Source organism: Pristis pectinata, chromosome 6 (assembly GCF_009764475.1).
Source record: "Pristis pectinata isolate sPriPec2 chromosome 6, sPriPec2.1.pri, whole genome shotgun sequence".
NCBI lineage: Eukaryota > Metazoa > Chordata > Chondrichthyes > Rhinopristiformes > Pristidae > Pristis > Pristis pectinata.
In genome coordinates this window covers 64,675,749-64,700,321 of record NC_067410.1, presented here as the reverse complement: position 1 = coordinate 64,700,321, position 24,573 = coordinate 64,675,749, and the positions used below count along the sequence as shown (strand labels likewise).

The 24,573-nt window shown below is 39.8% G+C and overlaps 1 protein-coding gene across 3 annotated transcripts in view; it reads right to left on the bottom strand.

The window, feature by feature from the left end:
* The window catches only part of LOC127572107 (rho guanine nucleotide exchange factor 4-like), a 351,573-nt gene that overhangs the window by 136,778 nt on the left and 190,222 nt on the right, over positions 1–24,573 (bottom strand). For 2 of the 3 annotated variants that reach the window (XM_052018989.1, XM_052018992.1), the window contains 3 exons: positions 7,448–12,682; positions 3,428–3,757; positions 1,876–2,011 (listed from right to left, as the gene is read on the bottom strand). In XM_052018989.1, coding sequence (XP_051874949.1) covers positions 1,876–2,011; positions 3,428–3,757; positions 7,448–12,682 — 5,701 coding nt within the window. The remainder of the gene's footprint in view (positions 1–1,875; positions 2,012–3,427; positions 3,758–7,447; positions 12,683–24,573) is intronic. The other variant, XM_052018990.1, reaches the window with a different exon arrangement.

The following is a 24,573-nucleotide window of genomic DNA, read 5'->3' as shown; positions in this document are numbered from 1 at the left end:
CTGTTGCATGCGTCTTCAGCTGTACAAGGTTAAAAGGGGGTTCTAGCTGAAGTGATGTTCTCCAAAACGGCATTGTAATGTCAAATCAGCATTGTGTGTTGATTGATGTCACAATGCATCTATTCAATTCACACCAGATGCCAACTTAAATGTGCCCAGTTGACACCTTCCTGAAGTAATCCGAATACATACAAAAGCACATGCGGATATCAATGTCTCATTAGAACAAGATCACCCAGATTTTGTCTCATGCTTCCTGTTTTTCATAACTCAAACTGCTACACTTCATAGCAACCCTATCTGTGGAATAACTTTTGATATTGCTTCCCAAATACTTTCCCAAATAAATGAGTTGCAGAAATCATTTCTACATGGTGCCCTAAGCATGCAATGTGATTCAAAATATGAATGTTGCAAAGGCTATTTTTGTGTCGTATTGCCACATCAGGAGGAAAAGATTTGATTCACCAAACCAGGCAATGGAAAACACGCACAATGCATTTAAAATGTATATAGATTGTTTTCATTAATGTTCTCAGAAAGAGCAAAATGTATTTTTTTAGAAAGATATTGAGTGGTAATAACACAACCTACACAGTTATCTTATTTTCCCTAGCTGTTACACTCAAAAATGTCTAAAAATACAATGTTATTTCTCTCCCAAGAGTAGGATTCATTGTGAATAAAAGTTCCATAGCAACAGTATGGTTAACACCACATTCATTTCAAAAGCCAACATGCTTCCCTAAATTCAAATAATTAGAAAGAGGGATCTTCTCTTCAGAACCAAAATCCCAGTATGCTGGATATTAATTCTCTTTCAATTTTGCTTCCTCATAAGGAGGCTCCAGTTCTTTGGGTGAATTCCCTGATCAATTACGGCAGTGCCTGTGTGCCAATTGACTGGAGCCAATCCCACAGGTACTGTGGAAGCCTACAACTTAAGGCTGACCTCAAATTCAACAACAATGGCATGTACACAGCTTGGAGGAGAGTGCAGGACAGTGTTGCCTGACAACCTCTTGTGGGGACCATTACACTCTGGATGAGGCATGTGACCAATAAGTAAAGCAGAAAACCCAACATTGGGAAGGCTGAACAAGGATATAAAATCAGATTACAGGGAGAACTGGTGGAATGAAGGAAAATGTACATAACAGCTTACCAACTCCGGTCTCAAATGATACTCACTTTCCAACAAGCAATAGGATGGCAACCAGGAGTGAAGAACATATCTGATTCTATTTCTCTCCATCTAAACAAGTGTTCTGAAACCAAATCTTAGCTGTCATCTCCGCCGAGATGTTCTTAAAATGTAAACTGTACATAAACATTCAGCCTTCAATTGCTCCTGCAGCCCCACTGTATCAAATGAAGAGTACTTCAGCTAACAATTCTCTGATTAACTATTAGTTTGGTATGAAAAAATATATTGCATGTAATATCAAACAGAATTAACTCCACACTGAAATACCCAACATTTTGAGGTGACTAAATCATTATTTCTCTCCAGAAAATTATGGATAGTTCTATAATGTTCTTGAGATCCACAAGCTGGGATGAGTGTGCATTTAGTACACTTTGCTGAGATAAGGACCAAGCAACAGGTCAAACATTGTGAGTTAGACAAATCAGGACAAGTAGTTTACTTTAGAGAGGTATTCACAATGCTGGTTCTTTTCAAATGTGTTACCAGCAATACTTAATAGATGAAAGAAAGATATACTATTGAATCAGAATTGTGATAGTCTTTAAACAGAGTTTACCATTGCCTGGACTGCAAAGTTGTGAGGATTGCTCCCCCTCCAAACACCAATGGAAGTAGCATTTGCTTTTCAAAGGAAAGCCACCATTAACTGATCTTGGATTACATACCAGAAGTTGCCATCCAACGTTTATACCCTATACAGTCCAGTCCTGTTGGTGTGCTCTGGGATAAAGTAAGAAATCTCAGGGGAATGTCTTTGAAGGTAGCAGAGAGAGGTGACAGATAGGAAAATCTCATTCCAACCTAGGGAAAAAGATAAAGAATTCAGTATAACTGTATTATCCAGTACAGTCTTACACAATCCTCTGACCATGAGAAATGTTTGATTCCTCATTAGATAGATGGATAGATACCAATCAAATAGTCCATTCACCCAAACTGATATTTGATATACTAAAAGAACAAAAAATTAAACTCATTTATCAAAATAATGCAAACAATAGTGAAACAAAGATAATTTTGTATTTTAAATGTAGCAAAGTTTACAATTAACACTGTTAAAGCGAGTCTCTATTAAATAATTTAATATTTATAAAATGATCACTTAGCTATTCTCAAAGATTAAGAGTGGACTACACACTACACTTCCAGTAGATAGGGTGATTAGGCACTACTTTACAGTTATCAGGTTTATTTTATGACTGGAAAGATTTTAGTGATCTTTACCCAAAACAAAGGGAAGCAGTCAGAGAGAAAGCCAAGAAATGAAACAAATCCTACAGAAGAAAAACATCAAGTTATAGAACATCACATCAAAAGTGAATTTACTTCCTCAGTGACCTGTGAGCATAGAAGGAACAAACTGAATTTGCTAAGGTGAATCATGGATGAAAGATGAGTACAGAACTGATACTGCTGTGTGGTTATGCCCCATGCTATAAGAAGGTAGTGGGAGGGTAGAGGAATCGACTTACAACAAAAGTAAGATGAAATGATGTATTGTTGGAGGTATGTGGCAAGGGTATCTCTAGTTGCTATGCATAGTGACAATGTAAATCACTTTGTGGAAATTTCTCCCAATTGCTATTTCAAGTCAGGCTTTAAACATTCTTTAAAGGAACATTTTGACAATTTCACCTGGATAATGAACAGAGGAAATCAGCAACCACAATAAATTACACCGTCACTATGCATAGTCAAGAGCAAGCTAATAGCCCCGAAATGCGTTATAAAGATACTTCTTTCTAGTTTGTTATGAAATTATGTCAACACAATGGTTGGTGATGGGAGGACAGCAAAAAGAATAAGAAGCCAGGACATTCATTGGAAGTCAGTAGCAGAGGATCTTCCCAAATATACTGTCCCCAAGAATATAAGTCATTTAATTTACACAGAATCCTTCTGGGAGCCATGTATCATTTACACATTCTCGATGTGCAGCACACGTTGTCTGGTATTACATATCACCAATCTTCCAATGTACTTTTAAAATTCGAAGAAACTGCTCATAATTTTGGAAAGACAGTAATACCTCAAGACTAGATAGCCAGACTTAATCCCAGAGCCAACCATGAAATGAAGGTAATGCAGAACACAAATGATTGAGAGGACAGTTTGTGAAGCGAGGCATCCAAAGACACAGAGCTATGAGAAGAAGATGAAGGTGTGAAAGTACTTCACAGCTCACAGTACTTCAGAGGACTTGATGCTTTATCTTACTTCATTGCAAACCTCAGTGTTGGTCCTGCCATGCCTCGTTCTGCTATTCTCTAGGTCTGCAATCAACTTTCTCCGCCTCTTCCTTGCTTCTTCCAGCAACAATTCGTCTGAGCTGCATCGTTTGTAAGGTGGCAAACATAACTCTTCCGTGTCATCCTCACTGTCTAGTTTACATTTCACTTCATGTTCAGTGCGACCAAGTAACCAGGCCATCTGCCCACTGTCTGAGAACGGGCGCTGCCGCAGATGGTTCTGTTGGTGGCTTCTCAGGACCGCTGAAGCAGTTGGGGTCACCTCCTGTGCTGTTTGAGTTGGATGCTTACTTACTTCCTGTGTGGTAGTGCCGGGTAGAGAAATGTGTCAGATTCAAACATTCATGGAATAAACATGAGGACATGTGACATAGTGATGGAACATAGGGCCACTGGCAGCATGATAAATTTCATGGCCTTCAGGAATATCAGAATTGACATTCTTCTTGTTAACGATTTGGCAGGTGATTAAAACAGGCACTTTGATCACCCACAAAACTGCCTGGCTTGTAAACGTGTCAGGATCTCGTCCCCTCCCTCAGCAGATGTCAAATCAAGTAAAACGTGCAGGCATTTCTTTCCTACTAAACCATTCAAAAATATGAAATATTTCAAGAGTGAGCCCTTTGAATGAAAAGCACATGTTCCAATCACCACTGAAGTAATATTGTGCTAATCCCAGTCCTGAAGAGCAATTGTGGTTTTCAACAAGTTTGGTTCAAATTTGTCGTGATGTGCATTCTCTTTATGAGGTTCTTGCAAGTTTTTGATATGTGTTTCACTATCACTTTTAACTTTATCTTCAAATGAAGTGGGTCTAATACATGTTACTCTAAAGTGGAGATGTTTGAAGGGAGGGAACTTTAGAGGAGAATTTACCTATAATGCCTACCAAGAGCAGATAACATTGCATGAATTTTTATTGGATGTGCAATGTGTGTTATCCATCATGTTATTTTAGAACATCATTTGCTTTGCCTCACATGTGGCATAAAGTTATTTATTTCAGAGTGCATTTAGTAAAATTAATGATAGGTCAGGGAATGCAGCAAAATCAACAACAATAAAAAAAAGTATGGAGACTGATGCTCATGACCCCATTATTGGCTTCAAAACCTGTTTAAGGGATTGTTAATTTGGTGTAAAGTTGATCCAGTTTAATTCTTGGCACATGATCCATGTGTATCAGTGCCAGAATGAGGTGAATGGGTAGGTGAAAAAGTTTTATACGCATTAAATATTTGTGCCCAGAGTAAGTGAGTAAAATGAAACCTTCTTCTGGAATTAAACTAATTTGATATTGCTTAAGGTATTTAAAGGTTGCCATATGTAAGGGTTCCCCTCCATCTTTACTCGACAATTTTATCCAATCATTACTAGACATAAACCCCATGCTGAACACTATGTACCAGTTACATCGTAGGGTGGATTGTGCAGGGAAATACTGAAGGTTTCATACACCACTGTCTAAATTTCTTCATGTAAATCCCAACAACTTTGGGATTCCCACATGTAGGTAAGAGTGTGAAATATGGAAGTCTTGAACAAGCTAACTGTTGGCATTTCTCAGACTTTGTTCCAACACCATTTTCCTCATGGAGTTCATTGATGGAGCACAAAGCTGGGAAAATTCCCTTTCGTTTACAGTGGGTAATCTGTTTGAACAACCCACAAAGTATAAAGGCGCATTTGCTTTCTTTAGATTACTTTTTAATTGTTTAAGTTTATTTAAATAGTTTAAATCCTTCTGTTTCTTTCTTTAAATTTTTATTAAATGTATTGTTTTTTTTTACTTGGTTTAATAGTTTGATAAATATTTATACATTTCAAATGTTTTTAAATTTTTCATAAACCTTCACTATAACTTTGACAGTTGGATAAACATGTAGCTGTAGCTTGCAGGCTATCAAAGTTTAATCAGCACATCTGTGGGTTGGACTTCTTTGGCCCCACCTACATCACAAATACATTTACATGTGAATAAACCCTGCCACTGGGACTGAAGCTGGCTGTGTCCCGAAAGTTCCCACTAGAGGATAAGAAAAGGGTATAAAAGTGTGGGTAGCTTGCAGCTGACTACAAAATTCAGAGCATACGATTTGTCACAATTGACTTATGTAAATGAAGAGAGTTTCCTTTAAAAAATAAATAATGACCCAAAGGTGATCCAGAAATAACATAATTGCATTTGCCACTATTGGCCAGTAGGTGGTACATTCACCATTTCAAAATCAAATATCATCCATATTTTTCATACAGTATATCATTGCTATTTGCAATAGATATCACAAAAGGCAGCTCAGCTTACTTTTTGAAATTAAACCACATAAAACTTGCTTAGTTGTTGTATTCCAATTGAAATTGGGTAGTAAAGGACAGTACTAGTGTCTATAGATCATGATAATCTTGGAACAGTTTAGAAGTCTGGTTACCTGCCTCATTGTTCATTCAGATCAGCTCCACCACACATACTAATAAATACTGTAAATTCTACTGAGAATTTTACTAAGAATTCTACTGAAGTCACTAATCTCATGATCCTGATGAAACAGTCCTTCTTGGAAAGTGATTCTGAACTTGTCCCCATAAAGGAGTTATAATCAAAAAGAAAAATAATGTAAAAACCTATTTTATGCTAAATTTTGCAATAAGATGATTTTTACTCTTCACAAGGAAGGAAACCATACCAATAATTTGGCCAGATTTAAAACTGGAACTGGTCAATATGCTCTCCATCAGAGAGAAACAAGGGTCACAGTTTAGAGGACAATTATAGAGGGAAAACTGATTGCTGCAATAATATCTAATGATAATGAAATTCATTTGTGCTTTTGGTAATAGAAAATTAGATAGTCACAGTGCCCCCCCCCCCCCCCACTAACCCATGAACATAAACAGTTATTCCCTGGGTAATGTTGCATAATTCCATGCATGACTGAGCTGGAAGTCGTATCAAGTGTGCAAGGGCCACAGTAGTGCCCTGTCATATCTTGGGAGTGGCATAATTAGACCCAGAAATTGTTGCTATCAGGTTCCACTCCAGAAACAAGTGATTTTGGACTTGCATCACCGAGATGAAGAATCTATAAAACCAATTAACAGGGCAGGGTGCCATCCTTTCGAAAAGGGTCTGTCTCTATTTGACCCCTACCCTGCTTTACCACCCTGTCCCTGCTTTCAATAGCTTATGTGTAAAGCTACAAAATCTGGATCTTGGCTCTTAGCAGTACAAAGTTTTTCTGTTTGGCATATTAGGTGATCAGGTAGTTTCATATTGGATACTTAACAGACATGCTTGAAATATTGGCACAACATTCTCCTATTTAATTTGCAAATTTAATATTCAATTCTTTCTGCAAATGTACATTATCAGACCTACAATGTTTTTTATCCTTTTCTAAAATCTCTATATTTCATGTGGCGACATAAGAGACTGCTGATGCTGTAAAGTGGAGCAAAAATCAAATTGCTGTACAAACTCAGTGGGTCAGACAGCATCTGTGGAGAAGGCAAGGATGGTTGAGGTTTTGGGTTGAGACCCTGCATCAAGCACGATAGCGTAGCGGTTAGTGCAACACTATTACAGCGCCAGCGATCATGGTTCAATTCCCGTTGCTGTCTCTAAGGAGTTTGTACGTTCTCCCGTGTCTGCGTGGGTTTCCTCCGGGTGCTCCGGTTTCCTCCCACATTGCAAAGACGTACGGGTAGGTTAATTGGGTTTAAAATGGGCGGCACGGACTCGTTGGGCCAGAAGGGCCTGTTACCACGCTGTAAATAAAATTTAAAAAAATTTAAAGACTACACAGATGCTGCCTGATCCACTGAGTTCCTCCATCAATTTGTTTTTAGCTCATTATTTTATATGTTGTGTAATCAATACATCAGGAGCTAAAAATTGAGAGCATGCATTGTGGATGTGCAATTATTGAGATAACTGTGAAGCTGCTTTTATAGCTGCATTGTACGCTATAATTTCTGAACCACTTACCTCATCTTTGGCAATGTCAATGACTGAGGATGCCGTATTTAGACTTGTCTGTGATTGACTGCTAATTCCACTGTCCTCTTTCTGACATTCATAATTCAGGGACTGCACTGAAAGAAGAAGACTTCCTCTTGGTTTCAATGTTGTCGGCCTTTCAGGGCTTTCCAACACACCATCTGTTGTCCTGCTAGAGTCCAAGGAAGTCCACGATGAAGTGCTACCTCTGTTGCTGGAGCGAAAACTCCTTCGAAAACTTGACCTTGGACTTTGAGGTTTAGGACTCATAGGCCTTGCAGGGAAAGGACCATCAAAGCACTCTGAAATCACACCAGGCCTATTCCAAGTTGGGCTTAACTGATTCATTAAGGTTTGTGGGATGGATTGGCTTGGTGTCGTTTTGAAACCATCTTCAGTTTCCAGGTTATTGTTGGACATCAATGTAAGTCTTAATCCATTTGGAGATGTTCTTTTTCCTCTTTGCTCGACTTGTTTTGGAACATAATCAGAGTCAAGAGAACTGGAAAGCTGAGCTTTGCTTGACCTCCGAGCAGGTGGAGATGAAGAGGATGCTAAAAGGTGGGCGCTGTCGACCTGATCCATTGAGATCCGCCTTGCATATTCACTGTGCACCTGAGACTGTGTCCGTACGAGCTGGCTCTCCCCGCTGCTTGTACTTGAAGTGCTTGATGGGTTGGATCCCTTTGTGGACTCTGACTCACTCAGTCTCATGAACTTTTTCCAGGACATGTGCCTGGGCTTGCCATCATCACCGTCAACTTTCTTGTGAGATTTTGAGTTCTGATTGGCATTTTCTTTTTCTCCAGATTTTGTTTCAAAGAAACTGGAGAGTGATTTATTAGCAAAAGCCCGTTTCATTCTAAGGTTAAGGCTGTCGGCACTTCTGCTCTTTTTACAACTGCTATCTGTTGCAGGTGGTATTTTGATGTTTTGATCCTCTGTGTTAATGTCTTCTCCCTCCATAGAGTCTGTGCTCCTGCTATGGAAATGATGACCATTTTCTGCCACTCTCTGAACCTGTTCCATACCTCCTATATCACGTAGTCCATCAGAGCCAAATGCCCTATTCACACTTTGGTTCAATTGGCTGCAACTTTCAAAAACATCATCATCTTCATCCGAACCATCTAAAGTTGGATTTTCACTCTTAACCCTATCCCTGGCCTGATGAGGCAGATGAATTCTATAGCCTGGGTAATGCATTCTATACACTGGAACACAATTTGCATTGCTCTTGGTTTGTGTTTTATTCTCTTCCGCATCTCTCACCTGTTGCCTCTTGTTTCCATCTTTGCTGGTACTTTCAGTTTGGTGTTCTTGTGTCCAGGATTTGTTTCTCCTAAATGATGCCATTTTGGTGAAAACTGAAAATTTCGAGTTTTTTAAGGAAGTGGTGAAGGAGTTTAAGGAGGACAATGATCCAAACCGATCTTCTCCTTTAGTGTTTGTCTGTCTCTGCAGTGCTTTTTGTAAGCTACTGTTACTTCCAAATGGGTAAGTCTTTTCCTCTAGTTCCTCACTAGTTGTACTGTTACCATCAGTGTCATAAACAACTGGTGAAATATCACTGGATTCACCATCTAATTTAATTGTCTCTTGGCTGCCATTTTCACAATTGGCTCGATGTTCATCTAGTATTTTGTCATAATTCATACTGTTGGCACTTTCAGTTTGCAGAGTGCCTACCTCTGCAGGTATGCCTATATATTTTCCGTGCAGATCTGTGTTTGCAGTGTCTTCTAATTTTGCTTCTAACAGAAAATCAGTTGCCCTTGAGTCAGTATCGTGAATACAAATTGGATCGTTTTCCAAACTGTTTTCTGGAGCTACACTACTGGTCCTGGACCCTTCCTCAACAACACAAATTGTTTGCTCCAACTCAGCATCAGTTATCTCCTTTTTAATTATTTCAGTTGTGCTAGTCAGTTCTAGGGGGTTAGGAGTATGTGATATTGACAATCCTTCAACATAAATGTTTCTTGGTTCAGACTTTGAAGCAAGACATGTCTCACCTGGTTCTATGCTAGTTTGAGCAGGAATATCACATACTCCTGTTTGTTCTTCACCAGAGACATTACTTATCCTTAAGTTTTGTTCTGTGGTTGCTTCAAATACTGAATACAATTTATCTGTTTCTGGGTCTGCTGCACTGCAGTGCTTAATAGATTGCTTAATCAGCTCAAGTGCATATGCACTTTCCTGGCCAGTGAGTTCAATAGCGCTTTCCCCTCTGACACTCGTTTCTATAGGATAAATTTCATTTGTTTCTATAGTCTTTTCAACAAAAATCTCATGAGGGCTGTCTGAATCCGCTCTTGCATTAGCTGAAGCTGTACTTGTTCTTCTGTCCTTCTGAACGTCAATCTTATGTGTTTCTATATTTCTAGCGTCTGGGTCAGTGTGTGAACAGCTGTCCCCCAAATCTAGTGTTTCAGTATTCCCCTGATTTGACAGATATGTCACAAAGTCTCTGCCAAAATTCTCTTGTTGCTCTCTTCCTGGTGATGGTGAGTCAAGGATTTCCCCATGCTTTCCCTCAATAATATGTTCATGTGGTTCTGTTTGAGTTTGTGAGAAAATCTGAGTAAGTTTCACTTCACCTTCTTCACAATCTTCCCCATGTCTTTCTGTGGAATTAGCACTTGTTCTTTGTGTTGCCACTGCTGTTTCTTCACCAGTCCTAGACCCTGTCTCAAGGAAGACTACTCCAGTCCTTTCAAAACCAATTTCAATAGGAGAACATGTTGATTCCAGCTCGACTCCAGTGATGTGTATACATTCTTCGTAAGAAATTTGCTCAGTCTCTGGCCAAGATGAAAGGGTTTCCTGAGTAATTTCTCCAGATTGCAGTTCAAGTGAATTACAATGAGCTGACCTTCCTTCAGCAATAGGCTCACTTATGTCCAATTTTACACCTGCAGAAATTTCACTTGGGTCTTGATACGCTTCATGTATACTGCTTGTCTCAGCTTCAGGGATTTCGCTTATATCTGTATATCCTTCTGACTCCCGAGAAACCACAGGCTGCTCTAATTGGCTTTCAACAACAAATCCCAGTTGGTGAGAGGTTTCTTGACTAGTGTTCAGTTCTGCTACAGTATTTGTTCCATTGATGTCTTGTTGATTCACAACACAAACCTCAAAAGGCTCTAATTCACGCACTGGGCAAATTAGAGCCAAAGCTGTTTCTGATTTAAATTCATGAGCAGTGCCACTTGTTTCTATCTTTGGACAACTACCATCTAAATCAGACAGACTATTTTCCTCTGAATTTATCAAGGCTGAGGCTTTACTTATTTCAGATGTTCTGCCAGGTGAAATCTCAGGGCAGTCTGGTTCTGTTTCAAAAGGAATTTCGCTTGGATCTTGGTCTGTATCCTGGGAAACCCAGACTGATTCTGAATCTAAAATGAGGCTAGCAGAAACCACATTTGCCTCTGTGCGATGTGGTTGGGTTTCAAATGGGATTTCACTTAAGTCTTGCTCTGAATCCAGAGAAGTCCAGACTGGCTCTGCTTTAAGACCAGCTAAAATCTTATGTGTTTCAGGATTTGTTTTTGTGGAATCTGATTCAACTTCAGAAGGAAACTCACTTAAATCCTGGTCTGTATGGAACAAAGCCCAGATTGATTCTGATATAATTCCACCACAAATTTTGTTTGTCTCAACAGTGGGGACATGTGATTCATTATCAAGAAGAATTTCACTTATATCTTGATTCGTTTGCACAGAAGGCCAGATTGGATCAGATTCAAAACCACAGCAATTTTCACTTGATCCTAGAACAGTCCTAGTGGAATCTGGTTTTCTTTGGTTGGGAATTAGACTTTGACCTTGACCTACACTCAGAGAAGATCTATTTGATTTTGATTCTGCAGAGTCTTCACTTCTTTCACAACCACTTTCAATAGGATTTGACAGTACTTCAGGGAAAGTTTCACTTGGATTCTGGTTTGTATCCTGAGAAGTGCATAATGTTTCTAATTTTGATATAATTCCATCCAAAGCCTCATTTGTCCCTGAAGAAGCTTCAGTGAGATCCGACCCTACTTCTTGTGGAAGTTCACTTCTGAATTGGTTCACATCTAGTGGAGTCCGGATTGATGTGGATTCTGCAGGAGGAATCTTATTTGTTCCAGGACAAACTACAGTGGAATCTTGATTTACCGCTGAAGAAATTTCACATAAAACCTGTTCCTTATTCAAGCAAGACAAGTCTGGTTCTGTCAAGGAGATTATACTTGGATCTGGTTTAATTCCATTGGATGTATGATGTATCCCAAGACAAATTGCAGCAGGTTCAGATTGTTTATATGAGGAAATCCTTGTTGGCTCCGTTGTTTCTGACAAAAGCACACTTGGCTGTACACCAATGTCCAAAGAAACCCCAGTTAGCAATGCTTTTGTTTCAGGGGGAATCGCAATCTGTTCTTGTGTAGGCAGAGAATTCTTATTGGAGTCCCATTCCAACTCAGGATAATCGATGCTGGTGTGTGCATTAAAAGCAACACTTAATGCTGTTTCTGAACTAGAAGATACAACATTATGTTGTGTTTTTGTTTCAAGAGAAAACCTGCATTTTTCCAAATTAAGTTCATTCGAGAGTTCAGTTCTCTGTGGTTCTGATAGAGGAGAGAATTCGCTTGCCTCTAATTCGGTTTCTGAGGAAAGATCACCTAGTTTAGGTTCTGCGTCAGCAGCAGCATGACTAGCTCCTGAATGGGCAATACTTTGCTCAGGGCATACAGTGGGACAACTGCTTAACTTAACTTCAGAGGTCTCTTCTGAAATGTCACTTAGCTCTAATTTTGCTCCTCGTGCAGCTGCATTTCTCACCTGTGAACTGGAGGATGTGCTCTGCGGATCCGAATCTCTACAGAAGGAAATTGTACAAGTCCTTACTTGTGCTGCACACAGTTGCAATGTATCAGAGGAACTAGTGCAGAGCTGAGGTTCAGTAGATATATCAATTAGCCTTTCCAGGTCATCAGTACAAGCATCAGTTGTTTCTACTTTTAGCTCAGGACCTGTCACAGTTATCTCCGAAGATATACTAGTAGGTTCCAATGTTCTCTCACTTGTTGGTGTTTCTATTACATTTTTATTTGATCCACGTGGCGTACCAGGAGAAACTTGGCTTGGTCCTGGAGATCCTTCCTCTGAACCGCCTTCCCCTTCAAATTCACAGGGATCAGAAAGGTTTTCTATGGATTCTGAGACCTGCCAGAATAAAGTAAAGGGTTATTCTTACTTAGTTGGATTAATTGGATATCAGTTATTGCATTTTTTTAACAGTAGAATTCTTTACATTGACAAACATTTTCAGCAGTAACTTGTGCAATTATGTAACACTCCCATGGATGAATTATTAGTCCTGTTCACATTATGATGTGTACTATGCACCAAGAGCTATGGTGTCCCTATCCTTCTGTACTACATAACTGTTTTTGTGTATTGGCACTTAAAGGCGTGGGCAAAGTATTGCTTCCCAGCCCTTCTATTTGTTGTACAATTGCTACAAAAACATTTTTAACTCATGTCTAAAGGAATGCATTGTTAAGGTAGCCATGCACCTTAAAGCCCTCTCCCCAGTCATAATCAGATAGCTGTCATGAGCCAAAAAAGGAGACTTAGAAACAAAAGCTTAGATAAAGAAGGAAATTGTTAAGAAGGTTTTTAAGGGAGGAGAAGCATAGAAATTTTTAAGGAGTGAATTCCACAAACTTGGGCCTTGATAACTGTAGACATGGATACTAACTGTAAAGTTAAGGACAGGATAAAAGACGAAAGGTCAAATTTGAAGGATTACAAAATCAGAGAACGGGGTTGTAAAGGCTGGAGGAAACATAATGAATAAGAGTGAAAAGTTCACGAATGGATTTCGTTTTAATATTGCGGAATTCATGGACCAATGCAGGGTAAATAGGATTTGTTGAGAGTTAGAGCATGAGGAGCAAAGTCCTTGATGGACATTTTAATTTAATCCACTTCTTGCGAGAAACAACACTGACAGTTCTGTTGATCAGTGAACAAATACTTTTAGAAGTAACTCTCAGGTGATAGCTTTGGAGTTGAGGACCTGAAGGGATGGGTGGTCACTGTCCTTGACTGGATTCAGGTGGGTTTTGAAACCACTTTATTTCCTCCCCAAAGTGCTTACACCTAAGAAGTGCACTGGGATATTCCTCAGAGCTTCACCCTGCTCTGCTTCCACTGAACCTCTGCCACATAATAACAACAGGAGAGAAGACTGGAAGAGAATCTGAAGAAATGCAGCTCCATTGTTTTTGGGAACAGTGGCACTATATTGTGCATGTTCCCTTTGAAACTGCCTACAGATTTAGCAATTTGTGCTCATTAATCTAATGAGCTGCAAAGGTTTTGTGTTCCAAATTTAAAAACGCATTTTTTTTCCAATTGAGCTTGTTTTTTTAAAAATAGACAGCAGTATTGCAACTGAGCATTGCTGCAGCCCACCTGGACCAGGTGAATCGGTTAACAGTGAACTGATGCAGATCTGATGTTTATATTACAGAACATTTGTGGTCAGGTCCACAACCAAGAGGGTACAAAACATCTAAAACGCTGAACAAAAACATTATTATATAACTTGCGTTCTCCATAAAATGAGGTTCATTGTAGTGAATTGTCATTAACTATTCATTTCAATTGCAATGCATTTGGAGAATGATAAATGAAGTGTGTCAAGCCAGTGTTATTTTTGTGAGGTACCAAATAAAGTTTCTTCTGTTCTGTTCTTTTATTCAAGGCACGTTAGCTCTTTCACTGACACAATCCTTTCGTCAAGGCCAAACAAAGTACTTCCTGTGTGGATTAAACCTTATCATTTATGGAGGTGAATTCCTCATGTGGATGGTATCTAGACGACAAACTTGTTTTGTCTAATCACAGAAGGCATCAAGTTAGATTGCCAGCACTACACAAATTTGAATCTTAAATAAAAGCAAAATATCACGTAGGGACTTTCTTCAGAGGAATAAAAGAGTTGCTACGGCTTTAATAACTCCAGGTGAGCTGTGTTTTGTTTACTTTATTGGTTTGATTTCCAGTGATAAATTTTATTTCATTGCTGACATTAGTTATGATGAAGACTCTATCAGAAATTATTTTTCAAAATTAAGAGTCAATGTACAAAAAGTGAGACAATAAAAAATAAACTTTACTGAATTCTTGCATTAATGTATAGTAAAACAGAAAGGTAAGCCTAAATAAAATTGACAGTGGGACACTTGGAGTTGCATAAAAGACCAGCAAGAATCACCAATGCTATGCATCATGAACCATTACATTTTACTTCTGCAACTGAGTGTGCTCTGCTGATGGCTGTAGGAGATGCATTGCTGAGAGTTTCTCAGTGCTCTGGCCTGAGTTACTGGAAGTTTGTTCCCAAAAACAAGCCCTGTGATTTTCAGTAATAAAAACAGGAAATGTTGGAAACACTCAGCAGATCAGACAGCATCTGTGGAAAGAGAAGCCAGGTTAACATATCAGGCCAATGTTTCCAGCATTTTCTGTTTGTATTTCAGATTTCCAACACCAACAGTTTTTTTGACTTACATGTACTTACATCTGCATCGTGTTCAAAAGTGGATTTTAAATATGATATGTTTTGTCAATGGTTACCCAAATAACATGTTATTTGGTTATATAATATAAATAAGGAAGATTTCTTTGGATTGACAAAACATAAATTAATAATTTTTCAAATACAGACAGCCTATGAAGTCTGGTTGCATAGTGGGACACCTAGTTCAACTACAGTCTCCTGCTTACAACAAACCCTTTTATACTTTTATAAGCAGTGTATCAATTATTTTCTGACAACTTTTATGGAATCTGCTTCAACAATGGTTTCTCAATGTTAACATCATTACAGCAGTTCTCATAGAAATACTTTTTTTGCAGGTGGAGTAAATTTCTCTCCTCTATCATTCCTTACTAGAGTCCCTCATGGTCTTAAACCCCATATCGTCAGATCTCAAAATTCAATCCTTTCTACATAATCTAACCCTCATTTCTGATAACATGCTTGCGATGAAGAGGCATTCACACCACTGAGTCATAAGACTCTAGATCACACACCAGACCCTCCACTTTAGAGGTACTGCACTATCAATTTTCTCCATACCTTTGGTGAGACATTATATCATGGCCTCATCTGCCCCCTCATATTGATGTAAAAGATCTTATGGCCCAATGTCGAAGAAGGGCAGGCAAACTTTCCCTAGCAACCTGTCTACTGTTAAGCCCTCAACTAACACCTAACGCAGGTTGCCTGATCATTTACCTAATTAATTATATGCTGTGCATTTCCTTCATTACAAAAGTGGTTACAATGCAAAAATGTGTAGCCAGATGTAAAGCTCTTTGGAGGGTTCTGAAACTGTGAAAGGCATGATGTAAGCACGTCTACCATTATTTGTTGTTGGAAGACTTGTTGCAAACACATGGACAAAAAATTGGCTGAATAGTTGCATTGGGATTTGACCAGTTCCTGTTGAATGTGAGCTTTGCTTCTTGGCTAGTTCCTGTGTAGAATACAGTTGAGTGAAATGCTGTTACATGACTTAATACACTTTGATGCGGTATGTTTGATATTTTCATGGTCTTTAAACAAAGTATACCATTCTCACTAGCATTGCTTTACTCCATTTTATCTGATTTTTAATTTCCTCCCCGACCATAAAACAAGTTACATTTAATTTAATAAACAATGATGCAAATGAATGTCATTAATTAGCTTCTGATGTCATACAAGGGATTATTCTTTTCTTTTAACGCATCATAAGGCTAGTTGATTAAATCTGGGTTTTCATTAGTTTGGTTTCATTTTCCTCATTTGTATTTTATTCCTTTTTTCACCGCAGTGGCCAGGATCAAAATCTAACATTTTGAGAGGAATTTATGAAAATATATTAACTTTTAGCACATTTATATAGTGACATTAATTGAAATAATATGCTTGCATTGTATTGTGCTGTGAAGTGAATAGAAAAATAAGGAATGCAAATAAAATGTATAACCAGTCAAATTTTCCTCAGTCATTCCACATTTAATTAAATTGAAGCAGGTTATTTTTAAGTAACATCACCAATCAGATTTTGACATTTTCTTCTCTTGGTAGCTCCCATCAACCCATCAGGCCCATAGGTTGTTTGCCTGAGCCCTTTAGTTGGTCACCAGGCAACGCATAAAACAAATAAAACTGCAGATGCTGGGATCAAAAACAAAAACAGAAATGCTGTAAGAACTCAGCCAGTCAAGCAGCATCCATGGAAAGAGAAAACAGTTAATGTCAAAGACATTTTGCATAATTGAGGGTATATTTCCTTCAGCTGAGAAAAAGAATCAGATTTAAGTCCATCACCATCTTTAATGCCACGGCCAAGATCAGGAGTTCACTGTTATGTATCTGATCCCCTGAAACAAATCTCTGATCACGTGTGTTTGTACAGCACATAAGGTTGAAGGTCATTACACTACACTGTCATACTGCTCCACAACACGGCATGCTAAAAATGAATAGGCACGACTCTGTACAATCTTTAGTAAGAATTAATTTTTTCCCTCCTTGGCTCCTGAACATCTTGACTACTTTTTAGAGTATTGTTTCCCAAAGCAGTGCCACATCACTGTCTATACTAACCTTGACAGTGAGCGGCACCAGTCCATTTGAAGACGGAATTCTCACAGTCAAGTTTGAGTTTGCTCTTGCTCCATACAGTTCCAACCAGGTGTTTCTGGATAACAACCAGAAGATTTCTGGACACGATCCAGGCTATTTCAAGGGACACAAAATCAGGGGAACTAAATGAGGGCCAACTCAGTCACAGTCCAATTGATAACATCAGTTTGGGGACCGGTTCTGTTCCCATGCTCCTAAACCAATCAGCTCTTTTAATGGAATCAATAGCGCAGCAGGTAGTAAAGGTTCCTCACAGCTCCGGCAACCCAGGTTCGGTGCTGACCTCCATATGTTGAGGTTGCACACTTTCACTGTGACCATGTGGTGCTTTGGTTTCCTTCTATTTCCCAAAGACGTGGAGGCTGGTAAATTAATTGGCTACTGTAAATTACCTCCAGTGCAGCTAGCTGGGAGGAGAATCAGAATGGAGTTGATGGGCATTTAAGACCGAATGGGCTAAAGGGAAACTAGAGGGGGAATCGGGTTGATGTGATTGCTCCAGCATAGACTTGACGAGATCAATGGAGACACAAGAGACTGCAGCTGGTGGAATCTGGAGCAACACAAAAGGCGCTGGAGGAACTCAGCAGGTCAGGCAGCATCTATGAAGGGAAATGGACAGTCGACATTTCAAGTCAAGACCCTTCATCTGGACTCAAAGTCTGGACTCATTGATGAGATCAATGACTTCCAAGTCAGGAGAGAACATGAGATGATAAAATACTGAAGAGAAAACTCCAATATATGATTTTTTTTTCATATTAGCTTCTAATCATGTGTTGTTCAACTTTGAAAAAATGTATATTGAGATGGATTCAATCATTGATTTTTTTGGTGGATTTCAAAGTGCCAGATTTTATTTGTAAATATGTTAAAAGCTGGAGAACAATAAATAATAGATCTCATTATTTTGAGCTGTGCTACTGCAATACTTATCATCCCTGATTTACTATCTGTGTTGACAAAGGAGTGTGATAATAAGCACAAAACAATGAGTACCTTATTGTTAGTTCCTCTCACTTTTTCAAAATGTTATTGTGCACTGAACAAAATATCCAGCCCAAACCCTCCAGAAAACAATATTGTGACCAGCAAGTGAATGAATGTTAATGGCCAGAAATGGTGGGCTGCCAACTGGCTGCCAGGAGGCATATTGGTAATATAACTATTTTATTGAAAGCGCTAGCCCTTGCATAACCTGTTTTACAAGTTTAACAGAGGTTGACTTAGTTTCCCAGGCTCCAAGAGATCTGGCAGGTAAAGGAAGGGAGGATAGCTTCAGGAAGAAGGGAACTATGAACTAGTGGGTTTTCTCTCCCTAACCACCAGGTTTTCCACATTAAGGATTCCCCAGGATTGGGAATGGACCCTCTGGGGATCAGACATCCTCTAAGGGTCAGGATTGCATTCCAACCCCTGGGATTGCATACAAGCTGGTAACATGCATTAGACCTACTTGTCACTGTGGTCAGCTCCAGAGGGCTGAACTCCCAACTGGAAACCTAGCCTATTGACTTCAACTTAATCTACATTACTATGCAGAGAAACTCAGCTCCAGAGGGCTGAACTCCCAACTGGAAACCTAGCCTATTGACTTCAACTTAATCTACATTACTATGCAGAGAAACTCCAGCTCCAGCTTCCACTTCTCTTAATATTCCAGCCTAATATACCACTAAAAGTGTTACAACAAGTAGAGACCACCTCTTAAGAGTTACCTTAGGAGGTGTAATAAATAAGGATAATTAACCCTGTGTGGAAGCTACAGATTCCAAGTGATCTGCCTTCCTAGGAAATTAACTTCAGAGATAACTGCACAAAGCTTTAATAGTAAATCATTTTGAATATGTTGCTAAATACAGCCATATAAAATAAAGCTGTGCAAGATATAATTAAATGTCAAATTTCTGTAAACACTCATTAACTGGCTGGGCATTAGCCTTGCAGGTTAGAATATTGTACATAAAAGATATCAATTGTCTGCTTATGACTGTGGCAGAGGCAGGAGCAAATTTAACCTTATCCATTTGTCAAAATGCTGACAGGAATGGGAGAAATACTGCCTGACTTTGTTCTCCAGTTTACTATTGGTAAGTAATATTGGGTGGGCTGCAAAACTGTATGTCATGCAACACTGTGCCTCTCCCCCCAACCCCTGCCACTTCATTCCCCAGTTGGATATCACATATAATTTACTACATTGGAACAGAGCGCTCGGCCCAACAGATCTTTGCCAGTATTTATGCTGCACACAACGTTGTTTGTGGACTTCAGGAAGGGGAGTTCGGGAGAACATACACCAGTCCACACTGAGGGGTCAGCAGTGGAAAGGGTGAGTAGCTTCAAGTTCCTGTGCATCAACATCTCAGAGGATCTATCCTAGGCCCAACACGTTGATGGAAACACAAAGAAGGCACACCAACGGCTCTACATTGTTAGGAGTATGTGGCGATTCAGTATGTTACCAAAGGCTCTTACAAATTTCTATAGATGTGTGGTGGTTTCTGACTGGTTGCATCATAGCCTGGTACGGAGGCTCCAAGGCACAGGATCGCAAGAGGCTGCAGAGGTAGTAGACTCAGCCAGCTCCATCACGGGCACAACCCTCCGCACCATCAAGGACATCTGCAAGAGGCGATGCCTCAAGAAGCAAAGCAATCAATCGCGAAGGAACCTCACCATCTGGGACATGCCCTCTTCTCGTTACTACCATCAGGGAGGAGGTGCAGGAGCCTAAAGACCCACACTCAACGATTCAGACCCACACTCAACAATTCTTGCCCTCTGCTATCAGATTTCTGAACGGTCCATGAACCCATGAACACTACCTCATTATTATTAATTTTGTACTATTTATTTATTTTTGTAATTTATAGTAATTTTATGTCTTTGCACTGTACTGCTGCCACAAAACAACAAATTTCACATCATATAAGTCAGTGATAATAAATTTGATTCTGATTCTGAGGTTCTTAGCACTTTGCTTCATTTCACCCTCTCCCCACATCTTTCTTCCTCATCTATCTAATTTCTGTTTTTATGCATCTGTGCTATTTGCCTCATTCCCTCCATAATGGTTCCACACTCTTGGGGCAGAGAACTTTCTCCGGAATTCCATAAAGAGTGTATTAGTGCCTTTCTAATAATTCTGGCCACTGTCTATTGAAACCTTAAGGTAGAAGCACTGGTGCAGAAATTCACTGCCAACAGGGGAGGCACATTAAAGGGGAATTGCGCAGTGCTCCAATCACAGTGTTGATGAGGCAACTTTCTGTGGTATCCAAGGCACAAGGGTCTTGTCATCTTTTCGTATTTTTCCCCATTGTTGGGGCTGGAAAGGAAAGCAACAGGGTATGCCTGGCAGTAGAGCCTGGGGGAGCTCCTGGGTGGAGAAAGGGCCAGAAGTTTCGATCAAGACTTGGATCAGGGAGTTTGGAGTCGATCAGGGATCAGGGAATGAGGGCTGGAGTCTGGACCACGGTTGGAAATGTCACAGTCGAGTCAAGGGTAGGATCAGGGAGAAGAGGCCAGAGTCAGTGGGTTGATTAGGAAGTAAATTGGGAAGTAACAGTGTAAAACTAGTGGGTGGGGTGGGATTTGTACCATTGTTTGGGGAGGAGAGTGCCAAAGAAAGAAAATAAGTAATGTAATCTTTCTACATGGGCTTCCTAACCCAGGCTGAGACCTGCCTATGGTACAGGGCTATCAAAGCCTAGTTCCGAGAGTGCACATCAACTGACACCCTCCAGAGTAACATAATCCAATTTCTTAATCAATTTCCAAGAATGTTCATTGGATTCACTTCAGATTCCATTGACATCCGAAGTATACTCGTACAGATTTCACCCACTCCAGGTTTTATGTCTTACTTCAAGGTCCAAAGACAGGCACTAATTTCTTGTCTTATTTTAGTATCTCTATGTGGTAATCCATATGATTCATGCACAATAGTTGAAATTTTAAAATATTGGTATGCAAGACAAGTTTTTCACTGTACCTCTGTACAAGTGACAATATTAACCAATACCAATACCAATTACTGGTCCAACATATCACAAGAATCAAGTTATTGTTATGTGTTCATGCACATAACAATAACTTGATTTAGAAAAATGTCAATTTCACTGAAGATGTTGTCATCAGGAGAAAAGATGGGACAGCCCTAGAGACGTAGCCATACATCAGAAACAGGTCCTTCAGCCCACTGCAATCATGTTGACCGTCAAGTGCCCATCTACACCAATTCCATTTTTCCTGATGCATCTCCACTGGGGGCAAATTTACAGCAGACAATTAACTTATCAATCAGCACACCTATGGTATGTGGGACTGAAATGGAGCATCCAGGGGAAACCCACATTGTCACAGGGAGAAACTGCAAACTCTATGCAGACAGCACCGAAGGTCAGGATCAAACCCAGCTCTTTGGACCTATGAGGAAGCATCACTAAATAGTGTGTCACCTCCTCTTTTGGTTTCTGGTCCTTTTATGTAACAACGTTCATTAAAAATATTACACAAGGAACAACATCTGCTTGTTCATTTGTGTATCGCCATCTTTTGTTCTTCTTCCCTCCCTCTCCCTGGCTATGCTTGTTGGCTAACTGCTGGTAACCCAGTGCTACAGGAGCCCGTGGTGGAAGAGCAAAAGAAATTGCACAATATAGCGCATTTCTCTCCCTTAGATTAAACTCTCGTAACAAGTGTTCACTCATCAGTATGGAACATAGGAGTTACTAACTCCTGAGCTGAAGTAGACTATTCAAGCGCAAAACAATTTCAAGGGATTATTCTGCCTCTACTTATAGAACTTGTTGCTAACAAAACACAAACAGATATGAGCAGTTTAAAGAGTGAGTCTCTCTGGTGCCTTCTATTGATGCACAAGGCATCTTTGTTCTGGAGTAATGGATGCTGAATGATCATTAGCATTGGGCAAAGGTTCTGCGACAGTCTCCCGAATAAGAAGAACATCTGCTAGTAGAGATGGCAGTCATGAAGGTAAGAGGTGCTCCTATTTTTCACTTGGACTGTGTAGGTCATGCTTAATGACTTCTGCAGAAATCCACAGGCACTTTGTATGTCTGAAATCCCAGATCACCACCATTTGGGCTATACAAATAAGGACTACACCAACATTTGGGAAGAAGGAACAGACTGTTTAATTCAGGCTTCTTGAAGGTTTGTACAGTCCAATAGCTGCACCAACATATGAAAGGGACAACATTTTACAGACCCTGTTTTATTTGAGGAAGAACTCAAATTCATGTGCAACAAACTGAGGAACATTGAGTGACACAAGCTCTCTACCTGTCAGGGCCCTGAAAACAAAAGCGATTGGGTGTACTACATCTTAAGGTAATACATGCAAGACAACTGCACCAACTCCATATTGGAATGGAGGACAAACAAGTCTCAGAGACATTTCTGAATCATAGCGTCCTATCCACTTGCTATTCAAAGGTCAGTGCTCACATTGTTGAAATAATATAATGATAATGTCAGCAGGAGCTCTTCCTACCTCTTGGTGCCAATGCTGAAATCTGAATTGTTCTGCAATGACAATGGGCTTGGGCTTGAAAAGCTTTCATGGTGTTCCAATACGTTCTATGTAAGACAAGTCCTCCAATTTCTTTAGTGCAGCCAGACTTTTGAAAAGTCCCAAATCTGGAGGGCCCAAAACAGCAGGAATATATTTGCAATTTTCTCATATCGAGTCATAGAGTCACAGAGCGATACAGCACAGAAACAGGCCCTTCGGCCCATCAAGTCCGCACCAACCATCAACCACCTACCATCACAATGTCATTTTTCACTAACCATCATTCAAATCCTTCCAAACAAGAATCAGTGTCCTTTAATTCTCTCAAATAAACATGGCACCTGCCTAAATGTTGGAATTTTATTGACAGTGGAGGCTTAATGCACAGGATATTTGCAGTATCTGATTCGGGTCAGTTTTACTTGTTATCACTGTAATAACCTATTTTATAAATAATATAGACCAATATGCACCTCTGCAAATGCCTGCAGCCATCCTTTCTCCCCCAGCTGACCCTGTTGATTAACTGCTAGGAAGCCAATACCACAGCAACCCATGGCGGATAAACACAAGCTGCACAAATTGATATACTACAACTTCATTCTCTCATCATTTAATTTCATTCTGTTTTTATTTCCTCCTGCCTTTGTTTAATTAACAAAGTTTTTTTTGTGGAATCCTTTCTCTTGACTCCCTCTCTTTTTCTCTCTCTGTTCCTTCCCTGCATTTCTTGTTTGGACTTGGTGCAATGAAAACAGGAGCAGTGAAGGGTTGAAGGCTTCATGCTTGAGGGCATTTGTTCAAGCTGTTTGCAAAACAAGTGCTTTCGTAAGAACAATTTTATTCTGAGTTTGAACAATGGGATACTATTCTGTCTCTCAGCAACGCCAGTGCTCTGTCAATTGGTGCATCATTTCACTGCTGGCACACACATTGCATGCAGCAACCAGAGAATCCCTGTTCATAAGGTTAAAGACAGGACTCACTCACTAAAATGGAATTTGATTAATAGCCAGATTGAAACAGTATTCTCAAATCTTTATAGCAGGGATTTATCAGTTTCTTCCCACTTCATGCATGTTATGTAACAGGTGTGCCATGGTGCCATGGTACAAGGAGTGCACCACTCACAAACTACCCACCTGTCCTCCCCATCAAACACTTCCTGCCCCATCTGTGCAAGAGTCCGCAATTCGCATACTGGCCACATCAATCAGGAATAGAAGCGAGTCATCCTCAGACCCAAGGGACTGCTTGAGAAGAAAATGTTTGACTACATAGGCAGTGAAACCAAAGCTACAGTATGACTATAACTTTGCCTGTAGTATGACATCTTGTAATTCTATCCCTCCCCCTCCCCTACCTAACTCAATCTGTCAGTCATCCTTCATCCCTCCTCAGTCAACCAATCACCTCTTGGCCCTTGTCGCATTACCCCCCCCCCTTCTTTATACTGGCTATCTCTCCACTCCTCTCCATTCGTAGTCCTGATGCAGGGTTTTGACCTGAAACGTCAACAATTTCTTTCCCCTTACAGATGCTGCTTGATCCACTGCAGTCCTCCAGCAGATTGTTAAGCCAAAGCTGTAGTGTTACTACTTGTCTAAAACTATTCAACTTCTGCTTCAAATTGCAGTTGTCCATATGCTTTTTTCTGCCATTCATTTTGAAGAATGCAAGAATACTCAAAATAGTTCTCTGAGAATAATAGAAAGCTTATGACATAGAAATTGGCCATTTGGCCCATCATATCTGCTGCTTAGAAAAGAGTGAGTCAGCCTATTCCAAACTTCCAGCACTAGGTGTGTGACAGTACTAGTGACAAGTCATACTTCAAAATGCAATCTGATAAATGATAGCAAG